Genomic DNA, 25,174 nt, shown 5'->3' on the forward strand with positions numbered 1-25,174 from the left:
CTGTCATACAATCCTCTGTGAAAGGCCACTTTGGGGCATTTTGGTGACAGATTTGTCTGAGTCCTAGGGATCATGGTTAGATAATACACAGTTCCTAATTCCCAGAACAACATGTTCTTCTTTCTTTTTATGTGCCTATTGCAATTATTATCTAAAGAATTGTCTATTAATTCACTAATAAGTGATAAATCACTAATAAGTGATATATATTAGGAAATTGTTTCTGCTTTTAATTGATAATTAAATTTCTATGATGACTTTTTAAGAAATGATTTATGTTTCTCAGTTAGACTATAGAGACTTTGCCCCTGAATGATGTAGTTTAATGTTGAGAGAGGAGAGGAATACACTATTACATACCAGGCATCAAGGTGCAACTTTCACTGGTGCTTATAATGTGACGTGGATGGCAGTTGATTTTATAGAACACACAAAACCCATGGTTTTAGAGAGATTATTACTTAGGATAAGGCTAAAGTGGATAGTGCCTATTTAAGTTCTTTTTTAAAAAAATGAGTTGATTTAAATAAAAAATATCAAATAATAGTGCTTCAAGTGATCCTCGGTATGGCAAAAACTATAGAAATGGTCTTTAATCATTAAAAGTGTTCTATGATATCACATTTTATGTCTCACAACAATCTTGCAGATTAGAAACTAAAGTCCAGAGAAACATCAGAACTTATTTCAATCACACAGCTAATAGGTCACAATGCAGGTACAGGTGTCGGCACCTACGTTTTTGACTAAAGCTCTCCAAGTTTCCCCTTTACCCTATGCTCTTTTGCGTATAGGAAGATTTCTTATAATTACTTAACTGTGCATCCGACTGGTGTTTTTATACCTTGTATCATCTCCTCAAATACATTTACTTTCTAAATTAAATCCTTCACCTCCAGAAAAATGAAAGGTGTGCCAGGATAAAACTGGTGTATTTCTAAGCACATTTATAAAACACAAGGAAAAAGATCCGATTTCCTGCCTGGCTGAATGAAACATTAATTCTTCACCTTGGCACCTCAACCTACAGCTGTAATAAGGACCGTTATGCCCAAATAGGCCCTTAAACGGAAGACCTGCTGAGCGGAGACCCACTTTCCCAGCCCTGCTCAACTGCGTCAGCTTTTCTGCCAACTGACCAGGCGGAAGCAGCAGCAGGGGAGGAGGGACTGCAGGTAGGTGGGGAGGGGATCATTTTGAAAGCCCTAAATCCCTCGCAGGGAAGAAGCAGCTGCTCCTTGTTTTTCTAACATCTGTCCCATCTGTCCCCGGGTGCACGCCACCCTTCGGAGGCTCAAGCTAGCTAAACGTGGATATGACAAGGAAGCATTTCTGAAAGCTGGTTGTGAGTGGAAATGGGCATAATTGTCACCAAAAAGTTTCTTCTATTGAGAAGAGGGTAATTGGGGTTCTTAAGGAGGATGGTTACCACCTTACTTCATTTTCTTCACAAAACATACAGCTTTATCAGGGTCGTGTTTGTAACATCACCCAAATCGGACGGTACGCCCTGAGGATATTATTTCATTAAACAGAGACACCCCTAGAGCCCAGTATTTAATTTTAACCTCTAAGGAAGCCAGGCTGCTGATTTGGAAAATAATGACACAGCATACATACTACCTTTGTGGTATTATAATGAGCTGTGCCTACCTCGCGAGCCTGGGTTTTATCACATTTAACAGCGTGTTCCTTGTATCTGACCCTCCTTCCAACGCGTTGCACCTCGAGCATGAGGGGACCTTATTTTTGTTCAATTATTTTCCAGTAGTATTCAAACCCATGGCTGGAACCTGGCAAGCATGAAATAGACATTTATAAATGAATGAACATTACGAAGAAAAAATAAACAGGATGATACATTTGGTTGTCCCAAAGCTGGTGTGGAGGGTAGGGCTTAAATTTAGACCGAGTTACTAAGGGAGTCGCAGTCCCAAAGGCCCACAGCTTCGGCTCTGGTCACCAGTGACCCAAACCGACCGGCGTCACTCGGGCTCCGCCCAAAGCTAGGCTGCTAGGATTTACGACGGCTCCGCCCCCAGGCAGCGCACAGCCACGCCCCCTTCCCGGTTGTTTCCCACCGGCGGTACGTTCCACTCGTTACAGGATGAGGGGCGGGGCCGGGAGGGCGCAGGCGCAAAGGGCAGCGGAAGTAGCGAGTAGGGAACCAGGAATGGATTCGGCTGCGCTTTGAGAAGGGCATCACGCTCCTCCTCCTCCTCCTCCTCCTTCGGCGGGAAGCTCTGGGTCGCAGCACGTGCAGCGGAGCCTAGGCTCCTCCCCTCTCCGCCCCCTGCCCGGGAGTGGCCACACGGCTGCCTTCTTCTGTGGCCGAAATGGCGCTCGACCCGGCAGGTACGAGAGCGGGAAACAGGGGTTGCTGGAGAGTCTCGGCCCAGGTCTCTAACCGCGGGCCTGTGGGCTGGGGGCCGACCTAGGAAAAATGCCGAACTCTCGAGGTTGCACCGCTTCCGCAGACGTCCCCTCCCGCCTACCGTACTGCTTAGGGTTTTTGGCCAGCCCTGTTTTCTTCCCTCCGCCACGGGCTGTCTCTCCGCCTCTTGTGGTTAGATTAGTGTTAGGTAAAGGCGTTGGGTTTCTTGTCCGAGCACTAGTACGTTTGTGGCTTGCAAACATTTTCTTTCTTCATGCGGCAGGTTCCTTCAGCCTCATTCTGTTTTTTCGCCCTGCTGGGGCACAGACTCCTTTAAATATCTGTAGGTCAACTTAAAAACAACAGTACAAAGGATCCATCACTGTGGCAAGAGGCATTTACTTTGGAAAGAATCGCCAAAGTCGTCGTCAATGTTTTTTAACTTAAGTGCTTGTATCCATTTCCATCTGCAACAGTAGTTTCAGTTCCCTTCGAATCCCTTGCTTAAGGAAGCTCACCTGTGGTATCTTTGCTTTAGGATGTTTATGTACGGATATAGTTAGGAGAGCGTCTTTTACGGAGGGAATGGTTAATTGTTCTAGTCCATTCCCTTTATTTTACGGAGATGAAAATACAAGGCATTGGAAGGAGAAATGGATTCAAAGTTTTGGAGATTCAGAACTGAAAAAAGTCACTCTGTTGGACCTCAAGGAGAAAGAAAAATATATGTCGCTGACAATACATTTATTGAACACTTTACTATCAAACGGTGTATTCTCAATTAGTCGACAATAGGGTGGTATGGTAGATACTATGATCTCCGTTTTACAGATTAGGAAACAGGATAAAGGAATTTGGAGTGTAAAAGAACTTCCAGGACATGTAATGATCATACCAGTATTGGGCCTGGTCATTGGACCAGACTTTATGGAGCAGTTAACAATTGATCTGGACTTTGAAAGATAGAATTTCTAGTTGTTGCAGTCGGCAAAGATGTGGCAGGATGAGCAAATGTGTAGGCAGGAAAATGCAAGGTGTGAGGTTTGGTCCCAGGGTGAATACCTTGATTTGGTTGGTGGAATTAAGATGAATGTCAGTGAGGGATGGGAATGGGAAGTTCAGATTGGAAGTAGATTGAGGCCTATATAATTCTGGTATTTCTGAGCCAGAAGTGACATTCATAGTAATCTCACATAGATGAGAGAATCTCACACAGGCTTTCGAGGGTCTTGATTCTTGAGTTTAGACAGGGAAATTTAGGGGAAAAAATCGACATACTTGCCGTCTCCTCTTTCTTACTGTCCAGAGTCTCTTAACCTATTCCAGTCTTGTGGTGTGCCCAGGGCCACACAGCTAATTGCTGGAAGACTCAACTCTGAATGGAACTCAGATAATTTCTCTCTTAGTCCGGTGCTGCAGGTATAGACTTCATTTGAGTATTCGTTGATTAAACAGTTGCTTGTTGAGTGCCCGTTATATGTCATGTATTGTTCTAGGCCCTAGGAAACTGGTGTATAGAACAAACAAGATTCCTGCTGGGAATAGAGCTTGTATTCTGGTGGTAGAAGAAAGAAGACAAGTCCCACCCCCCCACCTTAGACACATACTTTTGCAGATTGTGATTAACATGATGAAGAAGATAATCAGTGTCCTGTGGTAGATGGGGAAGAGAAGACTACTTTAAATAGTGCTCAGTGAAGCACTCCTTGAGGAAGTGCAGTCCAATAGGAATCTGAAGGATAAGCAGTCACGTGAAGAGGTAGGGAAAGAATATGCCAGGCAGTCAGTGTTGTAGATGCTTAAAATACTTGAATGGAGGCCAGAATGCGGAGGAGATCCTAAGGAAACATGTTGGGAAAGTAGGTAGGAGCTGGGTGCTGCAGGGGCTTGAGGGCTATGATAAGAAAGCATTTGGAGGCTTTGAAGGAGGGCATAATATAATTTTAAAGTTATATTATGGCCTAATATAATTTATGTCTTTCCGACCCTGAGTGCAGTGGCATGCATTGTCGGGGAGTCTTGAGTGAAGGAGACAGACTGAAATGGTAGAAACTGACTAGACTTGCTACTACACTGAGTAAAGGTGGGGGAGGGAAACGGAGGCATTAAGGATGGAGGCATTAAGGATAGTTCCTCAGCCGTTTTACTTTAGCGGTTGGGTGGATGGTAATAGTCACATTTCATGACAAGATCATTGGAAACTTAGAAGTGGGGATGAAAACAAGATTGGAGTGGAAAGTAAGAAAGGGGAGTCAGCAAGAAGAAAGATTTTAGACAAAATTCTTTATCTGCTTAAAGTAAAAAATACGAATGTATTGAAGCCTCCCACCACCCACACCTTCTTTTTTTTTTGGTTTTGTTCATAAGTTGAAGCATAGCTTCACATTTTGATATTTCTCTTGTTTTTTATAGTCCACCATGAGTGGTATGTGCCTTTACCGAGTAGGTAGTTATGCTAAATGAAGCTTATATAGCAAAATTTATTTTCCTTCTGGTTTATATTACACTTTTTGAGATCTTTATACAGGTTTGACTTTCATTTGATAGTAGCTTTTAAGTAACTGTAGTGTCCATTTTTCTCAAGAAACTCTGAACCCAGCAATGAGATGTAGGTTACATACTTACTTTGTATGTCATTTTTTGAAACTATTTTCCTTTTTGTTAACATAAAAGTAATAATGCCATTCTTTGTAAGTTTTTATCTGGTATAATTATGTTCATTATTTTCTCTTACTATTTGATTGCAGAGAGGAAAAGCTGGAGAGAGTCTGAAACACTCAGGAAAAGTGGCTGTGCAGAGACATTACATTTCTAAAAAGTACTAGTGCCTGGGTTGTATTCCCAAGTCTCTCACACTTCAAAGTATTCTGTGGATGATATAATATGCGGAGGAAAGGAGAACCACTGTTCTGAACTCTCCCAGTTTTATTGACTGATCTTTCAGCTGTATTTGCTTTGTTTCCCAATCTTCCTATTTTCAGAAGAGATTCTCTACATCTTTTGCCATAAATGAGACCTTTGATAACATAGTAATTATCAAGAAATATACAGTGTAGCTTATGCTTTAGTAGGACTTAAGCATAGTGACTCTTACTCCAAGTTAATAGTTTTCTTTACCAATTTATAACTCTTTCTACAGATATTGTATATTTAAAAAATCCAGTCCAGTAAAATTGAAAATTTAAAAGGTGGTTTATTTTGAATGGATAATCCACGATCATCTCTAGAAACAATGTTAAAAGTTGTGCTTGTTAAAGTAGAATTTTCATAAAGGTAAAATTATTTGTTACTTATGCAAAATTATTTACTACTGATGCAAATATGTTCTGAAGATTTTCTTCAACTTGTTAGAGAGGGAACCAGTAAAATGCAAAAAACAGTTCAAAAAACAATTGAGAAGCTAGATAAATAGACAATTTTATAGATTACTGGCTTAGATGAAAACTGGTTTATTTAAAACAGGACCATACACTATAATCGTTTGGGGCTGTCTTTTGCACCGGTCAGAAATTATTTCTTTCTCTGTTCAACGAAACTCTAGAAGTTAAATTGCCCCTAACAAGTTATAAAGTACCCCAGTGCTGTAACTGAAAGAACACTGGTGTAGGCCTTTGCTAGGCTCAGATCCAGATACATTTCGACATGATTATCTACCCAGATGACAACTCTCAGGAATCTGGGCCTGATCATTGTGACTTTCTCTAGTTAAACTAGAAGAGATTCCTTGCTCCTTTTTCTTCCACCTCTCTCTTAGCAGGGTAGCAAGTTGCCCTCCTCCCCCTGTCAACCCATGTGGATTTGTTTTCTACTTTTGTGTAGTAGGGCAGTGACAGCATGAAAGGTTTCCTTACATCAAGTATGTGTGTGTATGTGTGTCCCAGTCTGTGTGTCCATCCCTCTCCCAGAGATCTACTTAGCGGATAGTGAAGGGACAGTGATAGGCCTCGGGGTGGAAGGTAGGGTGAGGAATTTTATGAGATTGTATTCGTAGATGTAGATGTTGAAGGAATATGTGCCTTGGGAGGGCATTATTATGTGGTAGCTCTTGGAGTCATAAGGTTGCACCAGTTCTTTTAGTGGTTCCAGTGGGGGTGTTGATAGATTAGGTTTAGGGGTACCAGTACTTAGATTTACTGGCAATTTTTAATTTTTGAATTAGACATGTAAGCAGATTGGAAGAACCTTTTTCTGAGCATCATGCAATTAATATGTAAAAGATTAGGTAGGTGATTTAAAAATTTTGATTTTATGATTACTTCTGTATCTCCACAGGATCTTCTCAGACATAGACATACATACATTGTGTTACTAGAATTAAAAATCTGGTTAATTTCTACATTTTGTATATATCTAAACCCAGAGTGTGTTTGCACTAGAAAATACATTGTTTCTCTCAGTAGATTAACAAACTTCTAATGGGTGGTTCTTGGAAAGATGAAAAACACTGGCTTCAGCAAAAAAAAAAAAAAAAAAAAAAAGGCACAAGAAAGTTGAGATCAAAGAGGAGCATTTGCTGTGGTGTTGGGGGGTTTGAGTTGTCAATTCTGAAGTGTCCTGCAGACCAGTTCAAGGACTTTGAATTTCATTCTCTGAACAATGGGAAGACTGTAAGTTTTTTGAAAGGAAATTAGAGAATGTTCCTCATGTTGTGTTTATCGGACTTTTGATCAGATTGAGGTTATGGAAGTCCAGCCAGATGCTGTGTAAGTGGTGGTGTTTCTGTCTCGGAGTGTCATATCTGGAGGCATGAGGCACGTGAAGTGCCTCTGTCACTTATAGGTAGTGTGAATTCCGATCGTGCTGTCAAGGTCTTGTTCATTTCTTCTTGATATGTCTTTCCTGTCTTGCAATTAGTTAGTTATCTGTGGGCAGATCATTTAAGACCTTGTAAAAGTCATCAAAAATTCCCCATTGATTCAGCATCCATGGATGATTTTTGCCTTATTCAGTCTTTTCTGTGATGGTTGCAAAGTAATGATTCTCTACATCCAGTATTCTCTCCATGTTTATTAGGTGGTTGACATTTTGCTGTTAGCAAGAGATCACTGTATTTCTTGTTTATTTATAGATTTATTGTTGGTATGGACTTAACTAATTCCTGTTTTATCAGTAGTTTATAATTTGTTAGCATATGTAATTATTTTGGTGCTCACATTTTCTCAGAGTTGGCCAGTCAGAGTTCCTACAAACTAGTTTCTGGGTCCTTGTGATGTGCTCCTATTATTATTATTATTATTATTATTGAGCATTTCTTGTATCTACTTGGCCCATCCATAGAATTAGTCATTTCTCTGACAAGCCCCGGTTCCTTTTATTGGGACATGATATTAAAGAACAAGATCTGGGCACCAGATCTGGGTACCATATGCAAGTGCTTTATTAATGGAGTGCTCTTAGGAAGAAAACCTGTGGAGTGAGGGGAACAGAAGAGGGACGGGGAGGAAGCTCAGCAAGATGATTTTGGGGAAAGCCTGTCTCAGCCTAAACAGCTTTGGTGCATGTTGGAGTACAAGGTTTGTCCTGCATTGGAGGCAAGGGCAATTGCTGGAGGCAATTGCCCACTGCAGGAGCTGGGAGAGGGCGCAGCATCAGGAAAAACTGCACAGTAGGACCATGTCCGAGGACGGTCCTGAGGAAGGTGCAGGTATAAATGCTTCTGTATTCTCTCCTAAAGGAGGGATACCAGCTGTACCCTAAAACTAATATATATGAACCTATTAGGAACCTTAGTTTGGGTAGTGAGAATCTGTGTAGTGATAGGTCAGGTTGGAAGGGCTACTTCAGGAATATACACATACACACAGATGTGTGTACAGCATCCAGATGCAAAGTGTTGTGGGGTTGTGGTAAAACAGTTTGAATATGAATCACATTGGCTTAAGATATACCTAACATGTGCCAAACTGTGCTTTGTTATCTTGCCTCTAGGCAATTTGACAAGCTATTTCTGCCTTGTGGAATTTTCCATCTCTTCCCTGTTCCCAAATCTGTCTAACTCTGGTTCATTTTTCACACCTCACTTTTAACATCAGTTTTATAGGAAGGTTTTCCTTATTGTTACCACACCCGATCTTGCAAAAAATTAAAAAGATATTTGGAATGAAAAAAAAAAGAAACACCAAGCTATCAAATAACCGGGTATAGAGTTTCTTTCATTCTAGATACAAAGTTTTTTTTTTTTTGCTTGAGAAATAAAAGGAGACCTAGAGATGGGATGTGTCTATATCAAATCATGTGAGAGATGAAGAAAATCAGGATGTGAAAATGGGAATATCCTGCCTGGGCAGTAAACAGTAAATATTTTTTGTATGATCTCACTTCTTTAATGAGCTCAGTTGCAAACTAGGTGATTAGAAAGGATAGGACAGTTAATTACACTTAGTAAGACATTGCCCCCCAAGCCCAGGGAGGCATGATCCTGTTATGGAAACAGCACCGAGTTGAATTTGGGGGGTAGTACTACTGCTTTATGGTTTTAGACTTTGCCATCAACCTCATGCCCTTAGAGGATTCTAGAAGGTGTGATCTGAGGTTTGAAGATGAGGGGCAGGGAGAGTGAAATATTTCAGATAATTGCTAAGGCTGCTTCACTCATTTTTGGTTGTATACACTGGGAATTGGTCTTAGTGTATAGTGGTCTGAGTCAGGGGGTTCTTGACTCAGCACAGAAATTTCACCACAGGAAAGGGCAGCTTAAAGTTTATGTTTCATTTACTGGATTATTATCATTATTTTGATATAGGGGTGTTAATGGCATATTTTTAGAAATCTCTAGGTTTATAGATGTTATATATGAGAAATGTTACTTTATACCTGAGACAAGTGGAACAAACAAAACTGTGCCGAAATAAGAATGTCGACAACCTTTTCCACCGTCCCCAGTTACATATTTACATTTTTAAGAAAAGAGCCTGAAGGAAAAAAATTTAAGAATGTGGTATTTTCTATTCCTTATTGTATTTTTCTAAAGAACTGTTACTGGGCAATTTGTGCAGATGAAAGGATGTGTTAACTAAGCATGAATAGTTGAAATACATCCTTTTAAATGTTTATGCTGCAGAATAAGGAACCTTTCTTGTTTCACTCCTTAGTGTATATACACTCCTAGTGTGGTGATTAGTATGTAGTAGGTAACTAATAAATACTTGTTAACAGAATGGATATCTGTAATTATCAAATGTTGAAACTTTTAAATGTCATTTATTAAAGTTTTATTGCATATTTATCACATGCTAGAAGTTGTAGTAATAGAGATGAATTAGGCATGATCTCTCACCTCGTTAAAAAGTTTAGTTTCATGCGGTGGTTCTTAATCTAGCCTCATCTTAGAATTACCTGGGGAGCATTTAAAAATACCAGTGCCCAAGTTTTACCCCGGCATTTCTGGTTTTACTGGTCTGTGGTAGGGTGCAGGCATCAGAATTTTATAAAGACCCCTCGATGGTTGTTAGATGTGGCCAGAATCGACAGCTTTTGGTACCAGAATCTGTCCTAGTGTAGTTGGGCTGCCATAAGAACATACCATATAGACTGGGTGGCTTAAATAACAAAAATTACTCGTTCAGAGTTGGGGAGACTGGGAAGTCCAAGATCAACGTGCTGACCGATTTTGTTACTGGGTCTTCCCCTTACAAGGCCGCCTATCAAATTAGGGCCCTAACTATATGACCTCATTTAACCTTAACCTCATAAAACCCCTATCTCCAAATATAGTCATACGGAGGTTGAGGGCTTCAACATGAATTTGGGGGGTGAAGTCGGGGATACAATTTAGTCCATAGCAGCCACTGATCTGTCAGGAGAAGATTATACAGATAGTGTGATGTGAAATATTGTAAGTCCAAATGTGATTAGAGCTATAGTATTGATGACCACAAAATCTTGGGGTTAGAAGGAGAAGTCTCTTTCAGGTACTGGGGTCAGGGAGAACTTGGGATGGAACTGGTGTATTCAATTATGGATAAGTAATCTTTCATAAGAAAATAGAGGGTAGAAGCTAGACAATGAAGACAGAAGATTGAGCTGGAGTTTGACTTTACCAGTTATTTGCTGGGTTATGTTGCAAGGTTGCTTTGCACTTTATGTACCTCAGCTTCTTTGTAATACCCATCCTTTTCTTCTATGATCCCTTCCTTCCTTCTGCAAATATTTATTGTGCTTCTTCTGTGTATTATGTAGATGTAAGCTGATTTTTGGGGGGTGAGGAGGGTAATATAACCACTGGCATGGCAGAATGAAGATTTGAATTGTAGAAATGTTAAGCTGGAATTGCGATGCTGGTGGGACCTGGGAATTACCAATATATTCTTGGAAATGTGGTAAAAGTAGTTTTGCAGATAGAGACAGGCACCAAGAACTCAGCATAATAAACACAGTCTAAAAATAGAGCCTTGTGGGGTTGCCACAAAAGGAAGAGGAGCAGATCTCTATCTTGGGAGCGTTTATACTTTTTCTAATATTATTACAGTTGTCCAGAATATTTTTGAGACTCCTTTAAAATTTGTCTTCAGCATCCATAGTATATTGACCATAATATCCTCCTTTTGTTCAAAAAGTGAACTTGAATTTCAGCCGGAGTTAGCCAAAACCAAGGTGAAAGTGGGAGATGCTTGTCATGGGAAATGCTACTGCCACACAAAGTTATATTATGGGGAAAAAAGTTATATTATGGAACTGTTTTTCAACAGTTATGGAATTGTTAACTCAAACTGGTTATATTATGGAACATGTTACCTCAAACTGTTCCGAAGGCTATGCCAAGAGAGGTATTGTGATTGATTGGAGCAAAGGTCAAATAACTTCTTGAAATAGAAAAGTAATTTCCCCACTCCATTATCAAAGTGATACATGTTTCTTTATATAAATTTAGTGAACTGTTGTAAGATGAAGAAGAAAAACCAGTAGAGATAGGGTGGCCAGAGGCATTGAGGAACATTCATAGATTTGAGAATAGTCTATCATGTTCTACATGTACATTACAGGAAAAATAAGCAGGCTGTTATTGCTGAGAAGGCACAGGCATGCTGTCCTTGATTGCTTTCTCAGATATTTACTTCTGTCTCCCATAATACTGCTGACTTTCTAATAGATATCGGTGGGAAACTCTGCTTGTAGGAAAGATAGTCTTGAAGTTTTACCAAAGAAATGAATGTAAAACCTTTTTATTTAAGAAATCGTGATCTCTGGAGATTGCAGCATGTGTCTAAAACTGGCATGTCTTATTGCATAAGTTGATTTCCTGCTTTGGTCTACTTTGAGATTTGTTGTCTCTTTCTGGCCTCATCTTGGTTAAAGTAATGTGGGTGGAAGAGGAAGTTTTGATACCTAGCATTGTGCAGAATCTGAGGTCCAAGAAATAGATGCTTTTGGGAAATGGGCACATTTAGAGTCAACTGGGTGTTTAGTTACAATGAAAGCTGACAGGACGAAGTTCAAGTGAAGCTTATGACCGTAGGGCATAGGTGGTATCTGAGCCAAAAACTAAGCAGAAATATGCACATCTGCCTCATTGAGGTGCTTTTCTTTTTTGGTAAGAGTTTGAACTTATAAAAACAATTAGATTGTTGCTGATTGACTGACCCTTACAAGGTATTTTTCAGCCAACTGACAAATCACTCCTTTTGCCTCTTCTAAACCAAAATAATTTTCTCCATGGCATGAATCAGAGAATCAGAATTCCATTTAACTTTACTTTCTGGTAAAAGAGAGAGAGAGAGAGAGAGAGAGAGAGACATAACTATTATGTAGTTGTGAATTTTGCTTCACAATGGTGCTTCTAAAACAAACAGTTCTATGGGGTGTTGAACCTTTGGGCTTCTCTGGGCCGCACTGCAAGAAGAGTTGTTTTGGGCCACACATTAAATATACAAACAGGAACAAAAACTGATGAGTGAAAAAAATGTTTTAAGTATATTTACAATTTTGTTGGGCTGCATTCGTAGCCATTCTGGGCTGAATGCAGTTGGTCAGCGGGCCGTGGGTTGGACACCGTGGGCTGGACACCCTGGGCTTCTGTGCTTCAGCATGACTGGCTTCTCATATGAGCTTGTTTGCTGAAATCCCTTAAATAGGCCACCTTCTCAGGTGTGTATTGGTGTTGTGGAAGAAGATGCAGGACCTTTGTTCCATGATCTCAACATTGCCATTTTATCAGAGGCTTGGGTTCTTTCACCTCTGTGAGCATCTACTTCTTCTGCAAAAATGGAATCAAAATACTTATCTGGGAGGGTTAGGATGAAGACGATAGGCCATTATCACTCCCACCTTGAGGTTTCATAAACAGAGGCAGGCTGGAATATTGGGGGGCAGATGGTGTAATCTCTCCTACTACTGGTTTTTATTTTTGTTAGTTCAAGTATGACTTAAAGCACAGGTGGCAAATACAAGGCCTGCAGGCCAAATCCGCCCTCCACCTTGTTTTATCTGGCCCGGCACCTTGTTTCTACCCAGCAGTGCCAAGCTCCTTGCCCCTAGTAAAGGAGTAATTACATGTATACAGTCCTAAAATTACATTTGGCCCTTTGAAGGCAACCATGAGGCTGATGTGGCTCCCGATGAAAATGAGTTTGACACCCCCGACTTAAAGGGAAGAAGGTAGGAAGAACACTGATCGCTATCTTCATTTTCCCTCTCTAAGAATATCTGCCCAGCCTACCCACTTCATCCTTTTACACTGTCACCATAGCAAGAATATATGAACAAGCTGGTGAGAACATGAAAATCTGCTCAGAAGCATCCATATCTTTGTCCTTTTGAGGGAAACTGGAGTGTGCTTATAGCTTCCTGGTGTGAAGGCAGTGATTGTGAGTTCTGGCCTCGTGCTGTGAGTGATGCCATCTGCCTGGGCCTTCATTTGGAGATGCTTGCTATGAAGTAAAGAAGAGGGACCTAAAGATCAGAATCGTTGCTAATGAGGAGACTTGTTCATTTACTACAAAGTTTTCTTGTCTTTCCTCCAGAGTAAATAATAGCATGGAAATATCTTTAGGAGCAAATGATACTAGGAAGTTAAAATATTAAAAAGGGACAGTGTCTAGGTAAGAATCAATTTAGTTAAGTTAAAGCAATTTTCTTATTGAAAAGGCACACCTTGCCCTTTAGGTGTCACTTCTTTGCAGTAGAAGATCTGTAATACTCTGATTTGCTTCACTGTTCTCTTTGTGGATTCATAGCAAGTGCTGTTGTCAGTAGCCTTGTAATCTAGTGCTGCCATATTTGCAGGAACATGTGAGCCCCAGAGCAAAATCTGAGCTAACAAGTTCACCCAGTGAAAAAGGTGAAAATTGACTTTCAGGTGGTGATAGAATGTTGAGAAGTTAGAGCTTTGGAAATTTTTCCTGGTGGCATTATTCTGATTCTTAATCTCCATATAAATTCATATGAGTATGTAGTAGCAAACTCTCAAACTTTGATTTTCTTCTTTTGGTAAGCTCCTGTATAGATGGATAACATATATGCATCACTTTGACATTGAAGGCACTGTAATTTTATGAATAAAAGCTCCATCTGTAATATTTGTAGTATTGGAGATAGCTCTGAAATACGTATAAAAACATAATTAATTAAAAGTTGATATGTAATGGTTAGTATGCTGCAAGATTGAAAAATCTTTAGTGGAATTTATTTATATACTGGAAAGCCTGTCATTTCTGACTTAACATCCTAATCAAGACATCCTTTAGCCTGTACCTTTCTCAACTCCGCAGATAACCAGTGTTCTAATTTTTATCACTATAGATTAATTCTATGTATTCTTGAGTCATGCAGTATGTAGTCTTGTGTCTGGCTTCTTTTTTCTAAACAATTTTTGAGATTCACCCATATCGAATGTATCAATACTTGGTTTCTTGGTATTGCTAAGTAGTATTCATCCATTGGGCATTTAGTTTTTTTCTAATTTTTAAACAGACTTGTACAAATTGTTTTCTGGACATATGTGTATTTTCATTCATCTCATGTAAATGAATACCTAGGAGTGGAAAATAGGTTGGGTGTATATTTAACTTCATAACATCGTGAACAGTTTTACAAAGAGGTTTACGATTTCACACTCCCACCAGCAATATACGCAAGTTCCAGTTTCTCCACATTCTCCCTAACATTTGGTGCTTTCAGTGTTTTTAATTTTAGTCATTCTGGTGGGTGTAAATGATATCATGGGTTTCATTTGCATTTTCTTAATGACTGGTGATTTTTAGCATATTTTCATGTATGTATTTACAATTTGTATATCATTTTGAAGTGTCCATTTAAGCCTTTTCTCCTATTTTTATTGAGTTCTTTGTATTTTTGTTATTGATATGCATGAGTTCTTTATATATTTGATTCAAGTCCTTTGTCAGATATATGTGTGTGTGTATACATATATATGGATAGTGAACACTTTCTTCTGGTTTGTGGTTTACTTTTTAATTTTGTTTAATGGTTTTAATTTATGATCCATAGAATATTAATTTTTCTGGGTTCTGTAAATTTGGGGGTCAGAAGGTTCAGATTGATTTTATCTTCATGTTTATCCAGGTCCTTGTTGAAAATAATTTTATTTTTTCATTGACTAGTCTTGGTGCATTTGTAAATTGGCTGTATATTTGGAGAAGTATTTTGGGACTCTCTTTTGCTGTAGCTTGGTAGTACATCTTTCTCATAAGGTAGTGCAAATCATCCAAATTTGTTCTTCTGTTTCAATGTTGTTTTGGGTATTCTAAGTCCTTGGGTTTTCCTTATACATTTTAAAACTTAAAAAAAATATAACTAAATTTTGAACTAATTTAAATGCATCAAGCTGCAAATTAGTGCCATTTCCATGGATCTGTTCTCCAGCTAGGTTCCCTAATGATACTGTCTTAAATAATCATAGTACCTGGCTGCAGTGAGTGTGATAGTGCCTTTAGAGGGGCACCCATTGACATTGGGGGAGAAACATCTTGCTTTTTTTTAATGTATAAAGCACTGTTGTACATACAGTTTGTAAACAGATATACTGTGTATCTGTGATAGTAACATTTCATAGGCGGGCATTAGGAAATAATGTCCAAGAAGGCTCCTTTAGGGGAAAAAAGGAGAAAAGGTTGGGATACAGCTATAATTAACTGTAACTAAGGAAACCAGAATTGATGTTAGTATAATACTGTCTACCCAGGTACATGTCTTAGCCGAATTTCCCCAGTTTTTTACATGTACTGTTGTGTATGTGTAGTTATATGGCATTTTATTACATGTGAAGATTCAGATAACCATGATAACAGCTATTTAGCACACAGAACTACTATATCAGCATCAAAAAACCTCATTATCCCTTAATACGCCACACTGGTTCCTCAGCTCTAACTAGTGGTGACCAGTGATTTGGTTTCCATCACTAGTTTGGTCTCTTTTAAGAATCTCATGTAAGTGGACTCATTGAATAACTAATGACCCTTTGAGATTATCTTGTTTTCATTTAGTATAATGCCCTGGAGTCCATCCCAGTTGCTGCTGTTATATATCAATAGTTTATCCCGGTTTATTGCTGAGTAGTATTTTATTTTCTGGATGAACCATTGTTAATCCATTCAGCAGGTGAGGGACTTTAGGATTAATTTCTTATTTTGGCTGATACTGATAAACCTGCAATGAACATTTGTGTACTGGTTTTTGTGTGAACTTAAGTTTTTATTCCTCTAGGGTAAGTCCTAAGGAGTATGTTTGCTGGGTCATATGGTAAGTCTAAGTCATAGTAAATTCTTTCATGTTTATTAAGATTTGTTTCATAGCCCAGCCTATGGTTTCTCGTGGTAAATATTAAGCTGTTATTGAGCAGAGTATTTATAAATGTTAGGTCAAGTTTATTGATGATGTTGTTCAAGTACTTTACAGTTTCAATATTTAAATTTAAATATCTTTTTCTATTCTCTATATCACATTTGTACATCATGGATTCATTTTTATTTTATCAGAATATGTTGTCTGTTACTTCTTCTAGCCGTTTTTTAAAAATATTTTATCTATTTATTTTTAGAGAGAGGGGAAGGGAGGGTGAAAGAGAGGGAGAAAAACATCAGTGTGTGAAAGATAATCTGTCAGTTGCCTCTTACACGTCCCCAACTGGGGACCTGACTTGCAACCCAGGCTTGTGCCCTGACTGGGAATTGAACCAGCGGTCCCTTGACTTGCGGTCTGGCACTCAATCCACTGAGCCATACCAGCCAGGGCCTTCTGGTGGATTTTATTTTACAAAATTCACAACATTATCATCCATTTTCCTTGCTCTTCTGTAATGTGTTTTTACCACAAGGAACGGAGTCTTAATTCCCCTCCACTTGGGTATAGGCTGTCCTTAGTGATTTGAAGTCATTACAGTGTAGCTTGAATGGTGATGCATGGCTTCATAACAGCGTCCGAAAAGGCCTTCCCTGCTTCCGCTCCATTATCTTGGAAGGCTTGTTCTCCAGCCTTTCTTTTTCAGATTGCCCCTTCTCATAACCTACCAGCTGTGCTGTGAGAAGTCAAACCAAATGAAGTGGCCAGGCATAGGTGCTCTGGTTTACAGTCCACATTGAGCCGGTCCTTTGGCCACTCCAGTCCAGGCGTCAGATATGTAAGTGAAGAAAGAAGTCATCTTGGAATTAAATCCTCCAGCTCCAGCTTTTGCAGCTGTTGAAATCAACAGCTGTCATTCGACTCTGCTCAGATGAGGCCTGAGACATGGTGAGGCAGAGGGGTCAATTCTGCTCTGCCTTCCTGAATTCCTGACCTGTAGGGTCCCTATACAATGCTTATTTTACATCACTGAGTGTGATGAGTGGCTTGTCACACAGCAGGAGGGATAAATTCTTTTTCATTAGAGTTTGAAAGAGGTAAACTTGACAGACCTTACTGATCTGAAAATATCTTTAACTTTACTCTTAATTGGCTCAGGAATTTTTGGATATAAAGTAAGTCTCAGAACTTGAAAGTTATTTCTCCGCCCTCTTGCAGCATCCACATCTTGTCAGTGAAACATGTAATTTGATTTTCATTCTTCTGCATGGGTTATGTTTTTTCCCTTTGGAAGCTTTCAGGATTTTGGACCTTCAGACATTTCATCTAAGTGCATGTAGATAATCTATGGCCCATTTCTGTCCCCAAACTCATGTCTTTTATTTGCTTCAATATGTTTATTGTACAAATTTTAAAGTACTATTTTCTGTATTCTTTAAACTCTTTTAGGAGTTGGTTACTTCTTGATTAATTACAGTTAGTTTCTCCCTTTAACTGTGTTGTGCTTCATCAAATTAAGGTGATGTCTGGTTATTTTGTTGTTGGCTTTTGTTTGCTTTTTGAGATGACTTGTTATTCTCTCTGCAAATACTGTATCAGTCCGTAGCTACCTGCATCCAGAGGTTGTTGGGAACCACATAGTACTAGGAAAAGTTTAGAGGTTCCTAGCCTTCCTATGTGTTACTAGATGCTGGGAAACTTCCTGATCTACTTTTGGGATAATTACCCGTTACTTTCTTTACCCATGGTCTAAAGGCAGCAGAAGTGATTCACCTGGCTCCTTCCTACTCACGTATTTCAACCAATAGTGTTTTAGTTTCTTCAAGGGAAATCTTTTGCTCCCCATTTTTGCTGTTTCAGAGCATGGAGCAACACTCATTTTTTTAAAATCCTCTCCTAAGGATATGTTTATTGGTTTTTAGGGAGCAAGGAAGTGGGGGTAGAGAGAGAGAGAGAGAAACATCAATGTGAGAGAGAAGCATCAATTGGTTGTCTCTTGTACTACGTGCCCTGACCGGATATCGAGCCCACAACCTTTTGGTGTATGGGAGGACATTCCAACCAACTGAGCAACCTGGCCAGGGCAACACCCACTTTTGATGTCAGTTTTTCTCTGGGGGGAAAAGTCTGTGGTAAAATGACTGCCTCCTGGAATCTGATCTCATCTGCCTTTTGTCTTTTAGAGATTCTTCAGTTTGGGGCCCTGAAGACACATACCCTCTGCCTCTCAGGACTGTAGGAATTTAAGGAGCAGGTGGGACCCTGGAGCAGGTGCTCAGTCTGCCACTTTAGTCTAATTGTGGTAGTTGTGTTTAAAATGCACAGAGATCTCATGGGCTTTGTTTTTATACGCACACACAGTTCCACTTTTTCTTCTGCCAGTTCTGGCCTTCTTAGGCTACTCATATTACTAAATAAATTATTCGTGTGTCTCTTAATTTTGGGTCTCATTATCAATAAAAATCACCTCTCTTTGAATATCAGTAAAACTCTTCTGGTGGGTTATATTAATAAGGAAAAATTATAATATTTAGTCTGTGAGTTAATTTTGACAAGATTACATGGAATTGTTATAAAAATACAGCAATATAGTCTGCAGATATTTTTAGATGTTGCTTATGTCTGTGACATTTTTTTCTGTTGTATATAAAAATAATTTGGAATGATTTCAGTGACTAAAGTAATTACAGTTTTTGAGGTTATAAAACAGTCAGTTTTTAATATATTTGCACACGCTTTAATTTAAGTAAACCAGAGTGCTTATTTTTCTCCTAAACAGGTGATGTACTTGTGACTTTAGTATATTAAAGAAAGCTCTTTTTTTTTTCAGAGCAGCATCTCAGACATGTCGAAAAAGATGTTTTGATCCCTAAAATAATGAGGGAAAAAGCCCGAGAGAGATGTTCTGAACAAGTTCAAGGTAAGATTCAAATATTCATATAAAGATCAAATACATTTTTTATAATATGATCTGAATTTAATCCTTAGAGTCAAGTAGTCAATGAATTAATATGTATGAATTGCTTCTCACCCTTTCCCTGAGATACCAGGGTTTCAGCTTTCAGAACTTCCAGGCGGTATTCAATTCATTTACAATTTAAAAATATTCTCTCAAATTATTAGTAAAAATCACTCCCCCCAAATATAAAGTTACATGTAGAGAAAAACTTAGTATGAGTGTTTTGGAGAAAGAAGTTACTATGGTGGTTTTGATAGAGAAAGAAGAAACATAAAATGTAACATGTAACTGGTTTTCATCTATCAACATATTTATATAGGTACAGTATATATTCTAAGATGATTTTCTTTGGTGTCATTGTGTATTACTGAATCGTTGATGGAATCCCAATAGTACTTACAAAGAGTCTGTTGTTGTTGTTTAATGTTTGCAAGTGGAAGCTGTTTTAAATGTAAGCACTGACACATAGGCATGTTGTTTTTTGGAGAATGTTTTAAAATGTGTTTCATAGAATACTGCTGTACTCTGTAAATCTAGAGTTGTTTTTTGATTAATATGTAAAGTGAAAAGGTAAGCAAAGCAGTGGAAGGTACAATATGAGGCTATAATGGTGGGTGATTAGAAAAACAGGTGGGAATATTACTATAGAAATGTCTTTTAAAAATAGGCTACCTCTGCCCCTGACCAGTGTGGACCAGTTGGTTGAGTGTAATCCCACAAAGTGCAAAGTTGCAGGTTTGCTTCCCCATTGGGGCACGTTCCTGGGTTGTAGGTTTGGTCTTTCTGGGCTCTTGTGAGAGGCAACATATTCGTGTTTCTCTTATAGATGCCTCTCACCTTCTCTTTCTCCCTTCCCCTCTCCCTAAAAATAAAGAAATAAAATCTGGGGAAAAAAGCTACCTCTTAGAATGGATATCCAAAAAAAAAAAATAGTTGTAAAATTTCACTGATGTAGGCCGTTTTCCTGGCTCCCTTTCCCGACTTTCCCCTGTGGTCTTCATTGAGGGACCACAGTAACTTTTAGCACAGGTGATGGCCGCACCTTCCCTGCAAGTTTCTCTGCAGGGGAGCCAGGCTGTGTCTGTCAACTGCAGTTTTGTGACTTTGGACGCTAGGAACATTTCCATCCCTTGGATAGTATCTTCTTAGAGAATGGCCTTGCTATTAATAAATGGAGGCAGTAAAAAATGAAAAATATTTCCTCAGAAGTTAACATTATATGATGGTCATTCGTGTTTCTTAAATGATTTACTAGGACATACCAGTTTTAAATCCATTTATAAATTTATAAATTAGATTGAAATTAAATCCATCCATAAATGTATTAATAAATTACTAATAATTTATTAGTATCATTCTGTGGTATTACTCTTGCTTCCATTATGAATTAGTTGTGTATTCAGAGTACTTCCTTTCACCCCCACCCCCTTAGGTGTCAGGAGAAATGAACCCATTGGCACCCGCGGGCAGGGTTCAGGGCACATCTGGCACTGGCAGGTGTCGTGCTGATAGTCTCAAGAGATAATCCTCCACTTGCCTCATAGAACTTTAAAAAATATATATATCCTGATTCGAGTGGGGGAGAATAGCACTTAAAAATCAATAATAAGGTTATAGGGTTAGGGTCACCTTTTCACTACTGGAAAATTTACTTTAATAAGTAAATAGCTTAAAGTTATAAATAAATATGAGTTGTATTTATGCAGTTTTCTAACACATTACTCTGATACCTGGAATGAAAGAAAGCTTCTTACCTCTATGATATGGATGAAAATGCAGAACTATTGTACAGCTTTGGGTTTCAGAACTGTTCTTACTCTTAGGTAATGAAACTTTGTTTTTGATTTTTGAAATGAAAGAAATATGGTATAAATTTAAAATTTCATTTGTGTTCCACAACTACTATATTGTAATGGTACAGGAGAAAATGTTTAATTTTTGCTTTCGTATCAGAAGTTGCTTAGGCTGTTGACAGGGTTATGTTTCTGTTTAGTGAATATACTTAAAATCTTCTGGAGACTAAAAGCATCTTAAAATTAGGGTTATTTTAATTTATTTGTAAGTTTTAGAACATATTATGACAATTGATTTTTGAACATTTGAATTTTTATAGATAATCGTATATTGATTTTTTAGGCCATCTGGTCCAAAACCGTGTTTTAGAATCTAAAATTGATTATTTTATAAGTGGAATAACCTTTGATGTTCTCCCTGTTTAACCGTGTGAATTGGGAAAGAACATACACTGGTGTCACTCAAGTGGCGGGACAACAGCTACGTTTACACTGAACAATAAAATGTAAACTAGAATCAGGATAACTTCCACTGTAGTTTATTTACTATCTATCACCTTTGCTTTATTAAATAATTATAGGGTCTTATGTAAAAGCATTACACTTTGTATAGTTCTTGGGTAAAGATACAGGAATTTTAATAAGTGATCTGACTTTCTGCTAAATACCTGAAACATGAGTATGTAGGAAAGGTTTTCTGGTTGATTTTTTTCATGTCATTTCAACCCAGTTGATCATAAGGATTGGGTCAGACTGCCAGCAACTTAGGTTTGTGAAGGGAATGGAACAGCTTTTCCAGGGACAAAGAGAAATGAAATCACTTTCAGTGAAAGCAAGATGCCTCATTATAGTCACCAACAGCAGTTATTGACAGCTACACTTCCTATTAACAAGGAGCATTTAACTAAGAGTTTGGCTGTTGGATCTTTGGACTTGATCTAATTTGCTAGCATTAATTAGTTTCTTTTGAGCACAGACACTTGGTGCTCACAGCTATAGATTTGGAGGGCTAATTAGGATAGAAAATTGAACAGAATGGGGTAAGGCATTAACCTTCAACCATTACCAGCTGGGACACTGATAAAGACCACAGAGTCCAAATGCTCCCTATTGATGTGAAGAGTACCCTAATGAATATCAATTTCAGCCAGGTTGCTATATTCTTACTAGTTCTCTCTTCATTATAAATTTTAACCAGCTTCCATGATACCTTTATTATCTATATATACACTATTGGTTTTTATTATACACTGATTTAGTCTGAGTTGCACATTTCACCTTATGTTTTAAATATAATTAAAATCTATGTTAAGTAGCAGATAATATTTAGAGTGTTTCATCATTATATATCCCAATAGTAAAATTTAACTTTTATCTACAATGCCATGATTCTAATTCTGTAATGAATTTTTATAGTCACAGTAACACTGCTGCCATTTCAATACAATGAAAATTATAACCAGAATCAAGAACATCTTAGCTTTTGTATGACAGTTAAGCAGTTTTTATTAAACTGGTGTCTACTTGAAAATCTTTCCTTTATAAAATAGATATAGTTATTTATTTATTCTTTTTTTAGAGAAAAATAGTCAACACTTTTACTTTTGGAACTTAACTTTGATTTGATGAGTGAAGATGGCTTGACCTGTGGATTACATTCAGGATTGGGAAGCCTGATCTTCCTATTGTATAAACTCTGACACGATTATAAACTCTGTTAATAAAGCACACATTGAAAGAAAGGCTATTGAACAATTGATTTAAATAGAAAATTCAACTTTATAATATTTTTCTTTTGCCAGAGATATTACTGGCTGTGAATAGAGACATTAAAATAAATGGCCAAAGTGTGCTGGTAGACATTAACACAGTGGACACTGAGTACATCGGGAATGGAGCTGAAGGAAAATTCTAGAATGCCCACTCTCCCTTCCATTTTATCCTCCTCCTAAAAGCCAAACTGGAAACCCCATTCCACCAAGCATGATAGTGGAATCATTGCTTTTCCTTGGATCTGGGAGTTGCCAACTTGTGGTGTTTTAGGAAAGTGATTTATGACCTCTGGGGGTCACTCTCCACTTGGTGACTTTTCCCATGTGCTTGACTCACTGCTAACTTAAGGATTTATATTTTCTATATTAGTAATATTTAAAAATATTTTTGTTACATATGTTACTAAAGTATGCATTCTAGTATTATAAATTTCTCTCCTGGAAATAGAGCCTCCATAAAAGAAAGAGTCACTGAATTGCTGTGTTTTGTAAAATTTCCTCATTATATTTGCTTTCTTGAATTGCATAGTTGGCATTTGATATCAAGCCTTTTGCTGAGAAATGAAGTTTACTTTAAAAATGATGAGGGCTTTTTTTTTCTTTTGCCATGATCAAGACCAAAAAAGTACTATGTCTTTAGGGATGGCTCTGAACTTTCTATAGCCTAGCTATTTTTTCTTATCGACTCCTATTTCTCCTATGTCATTTTCTTCTGCTGCAGTGCTTTTGATCTTAGAAATTATGTCAACAGACAAAAAGGTATGTGAATGGACAAAAAACAAAATCAAATTAAGAATGCTAAGGATAGTCTTTCAGAGGTTTGCAGGTAGAAAACTACAAAAAAATCATGAAAACAAATTGGACACTGTAAATGAGCAAAGTAATCAGCCTTATCTCTGTGTTACTTGAACCTGCCAGAAATTTCATTTGTTGTTTGAATTGTGCCATTACCACATGTATTTTTGCTGTATAACCAGTTCACCAATGTTAACCAACACTGAAGTAGAAATGTGACATACCTTTACACTGTTTTGGAGGTATTAGGAGGATAATATATAAAATCACCAAACACAGTGCTGTCTGTTAAATATATTATGTATGTACTGTAAGAGATATGAAGAGATATAAGGTGTAGTTGATCCCCCTTGGAGCTACAACAGACTGTGTTGGGTTGCTCCCAGCCCTGAGTTGGGTGATCTGCTAGGAAGATTCATAAGACTCAGCACACAGTCGTATTTGTGGCTAAGATTTATTCCAGTGAAAGGATTCAAGTCAAACCAGCAGAGGGAAAAGGCACATGGCGTTGAAGTCCAGAGGAAACCAGACCCAGGCTTCCAAGTGTCCTCTCCCAGTAGAGTCACTCAGGGTGTGCTTAATTCTTCCAGCAATGAGTTTTGACAACGCGTGTGAAATGTTGTCCACTAGGGAAACTTGTTTGAGACTCAGTCCTCAGAGTTTTTACTGAGACTTGGTCACATGGGCAGCCTCTTCCTAGCATGCACCAAAATTTCCAACTCCCAGAAGGAAAGCAGGTGTTCAGCATAAACCATATGGTTTGCACAGTTTAGGCACAGTGAGCCTCTTCTTTCGAGTAGGGAATGTTGGGGACGCTCCCCGGATTCAAGTTCTCAGATACCAGCTAAGGGCCAGCCTTGCAAGCAGCTCTTTCTAATGATAGCAGTGTCAGGCCTGCCATGTTAACTTTTTTCTGCAAATGTTCATAATAAAGGTTAATAAAAGTAAGTTAACAATAAGTATTTGCGTGTGCTGTCGTCATGCCAGTAGCATCACGAGTAATAGACCTGTATCAATCACAAACACAGCTGACTTGTTTTACAGCTGAACGAAGTTCACACTGGTCATTACTCATTGGTTTCATAGTTCTCATTTACATTGAACTCATACCTCTATTGTAGGACTAAATGGCTTATTGTGATTGTTTTGTTTCTGAATACCAAAGTAATTTTGTAATAAAATTATCTATAATTTGACATAAATAATCTTGAATAAAATGGCTAGTTGTTTTCTCACTAGCCAGAGAAAGGTTCAGTATGTTTTAGTTTTGAAGTAAGTTCAATTTTAAGTGCTAAGTCTTCTAAGTGACTAAATTAGCACTGAATTTTGTCCAGACAAATGGATTTAAGATTTTAAGGAACTAATTTATGCAACTCATCTTTGAAGGCATGAGTGTGAAAAGTATGTATTTGAATACAAAAGCAAAGAATTACATGCCTTGAAAGTTTAGAGATATCATTAAAATGAGTAAATATTATTAGTATAAAATGAGTTATAACTGTTCTGCTAGTATATCATTAACAAGTTTTTATTATTTTCCTAGTTTTCATAGACATTAACTTTCCATTATTGTGGTGTAATGGGCTTATTTTTCATCTTATGAGAAATTAATTTAAAATTAAATGTAGCCTCTGAACAGTACCATGTCCTTGTATATAAATCTGATTATAAAATCACACTTAAGCTGTAATGTATAAAAGCAGCATTTTATTCTGGGCTTAATGATGTTACATTTACAGAGTAT

At 38.0% G+C, this 25,174-nt stretch overlaps 1 protein-coding gene across 4 annotated transcripts in view; it reads left to right on the plus strand.

Moving 5' to 3' along the window:
* The first annotated feature begins 2,157 nt into the window (after positions 1 to 2,157).
* CMC1 (C-X9-C motif containing 1) overlaps positions 2,158 to 25,174 on the plus strand; it is a 69,340-nt gene continuing 46,323 nt past the window's right edge. Inside the window, exons 1-3 of one of the 4 annotated variants that reach the window (XM_037134447.2) lie at positions 2,273 to 2,355; positions 18,295 to 18,382; positions 18,942 to 19,031. In XM_037134447.2, the coding sequence (XP_036990342.1) occupies positions 18,989 to 19,031 (43 nt within the window). In that variant the 5' untranslated portion in view covers positions 2,273 to 2,355; positions 18,295 to 18,382; positions 18,942 to 18,988. Of the gene's footprint in view, positions 2,356 to 18,294; positions 18,383 to 18,941; positions 19,032 to 25,174 lie in introns of all 4 variants that reach the window. The other 3 variants (XM_037134371.2, XM_037134501.2, XM_037134223.2) reach the window with 3 other exon arrangements.

The sequence above is a fragment of the Artibeus jamaicensis genome, unplaced genomic scaffold, assembly GCF_021234435.1.
Source record: "Artibeus jamaicensis isolate MK-2021 breed Jamaican fruit bat unplaced genomic scaffold, CSHL_Jam_final contig_519, whole genome shotgun sequence".
Classification (NCBI taxonomy): domain Eukaryota; kingdom Metazoa; phylum Chordata; class Mammalia; order Chiroptera; family Phyllostomidae; genus Artibeus; species Artibeus jamaicensis.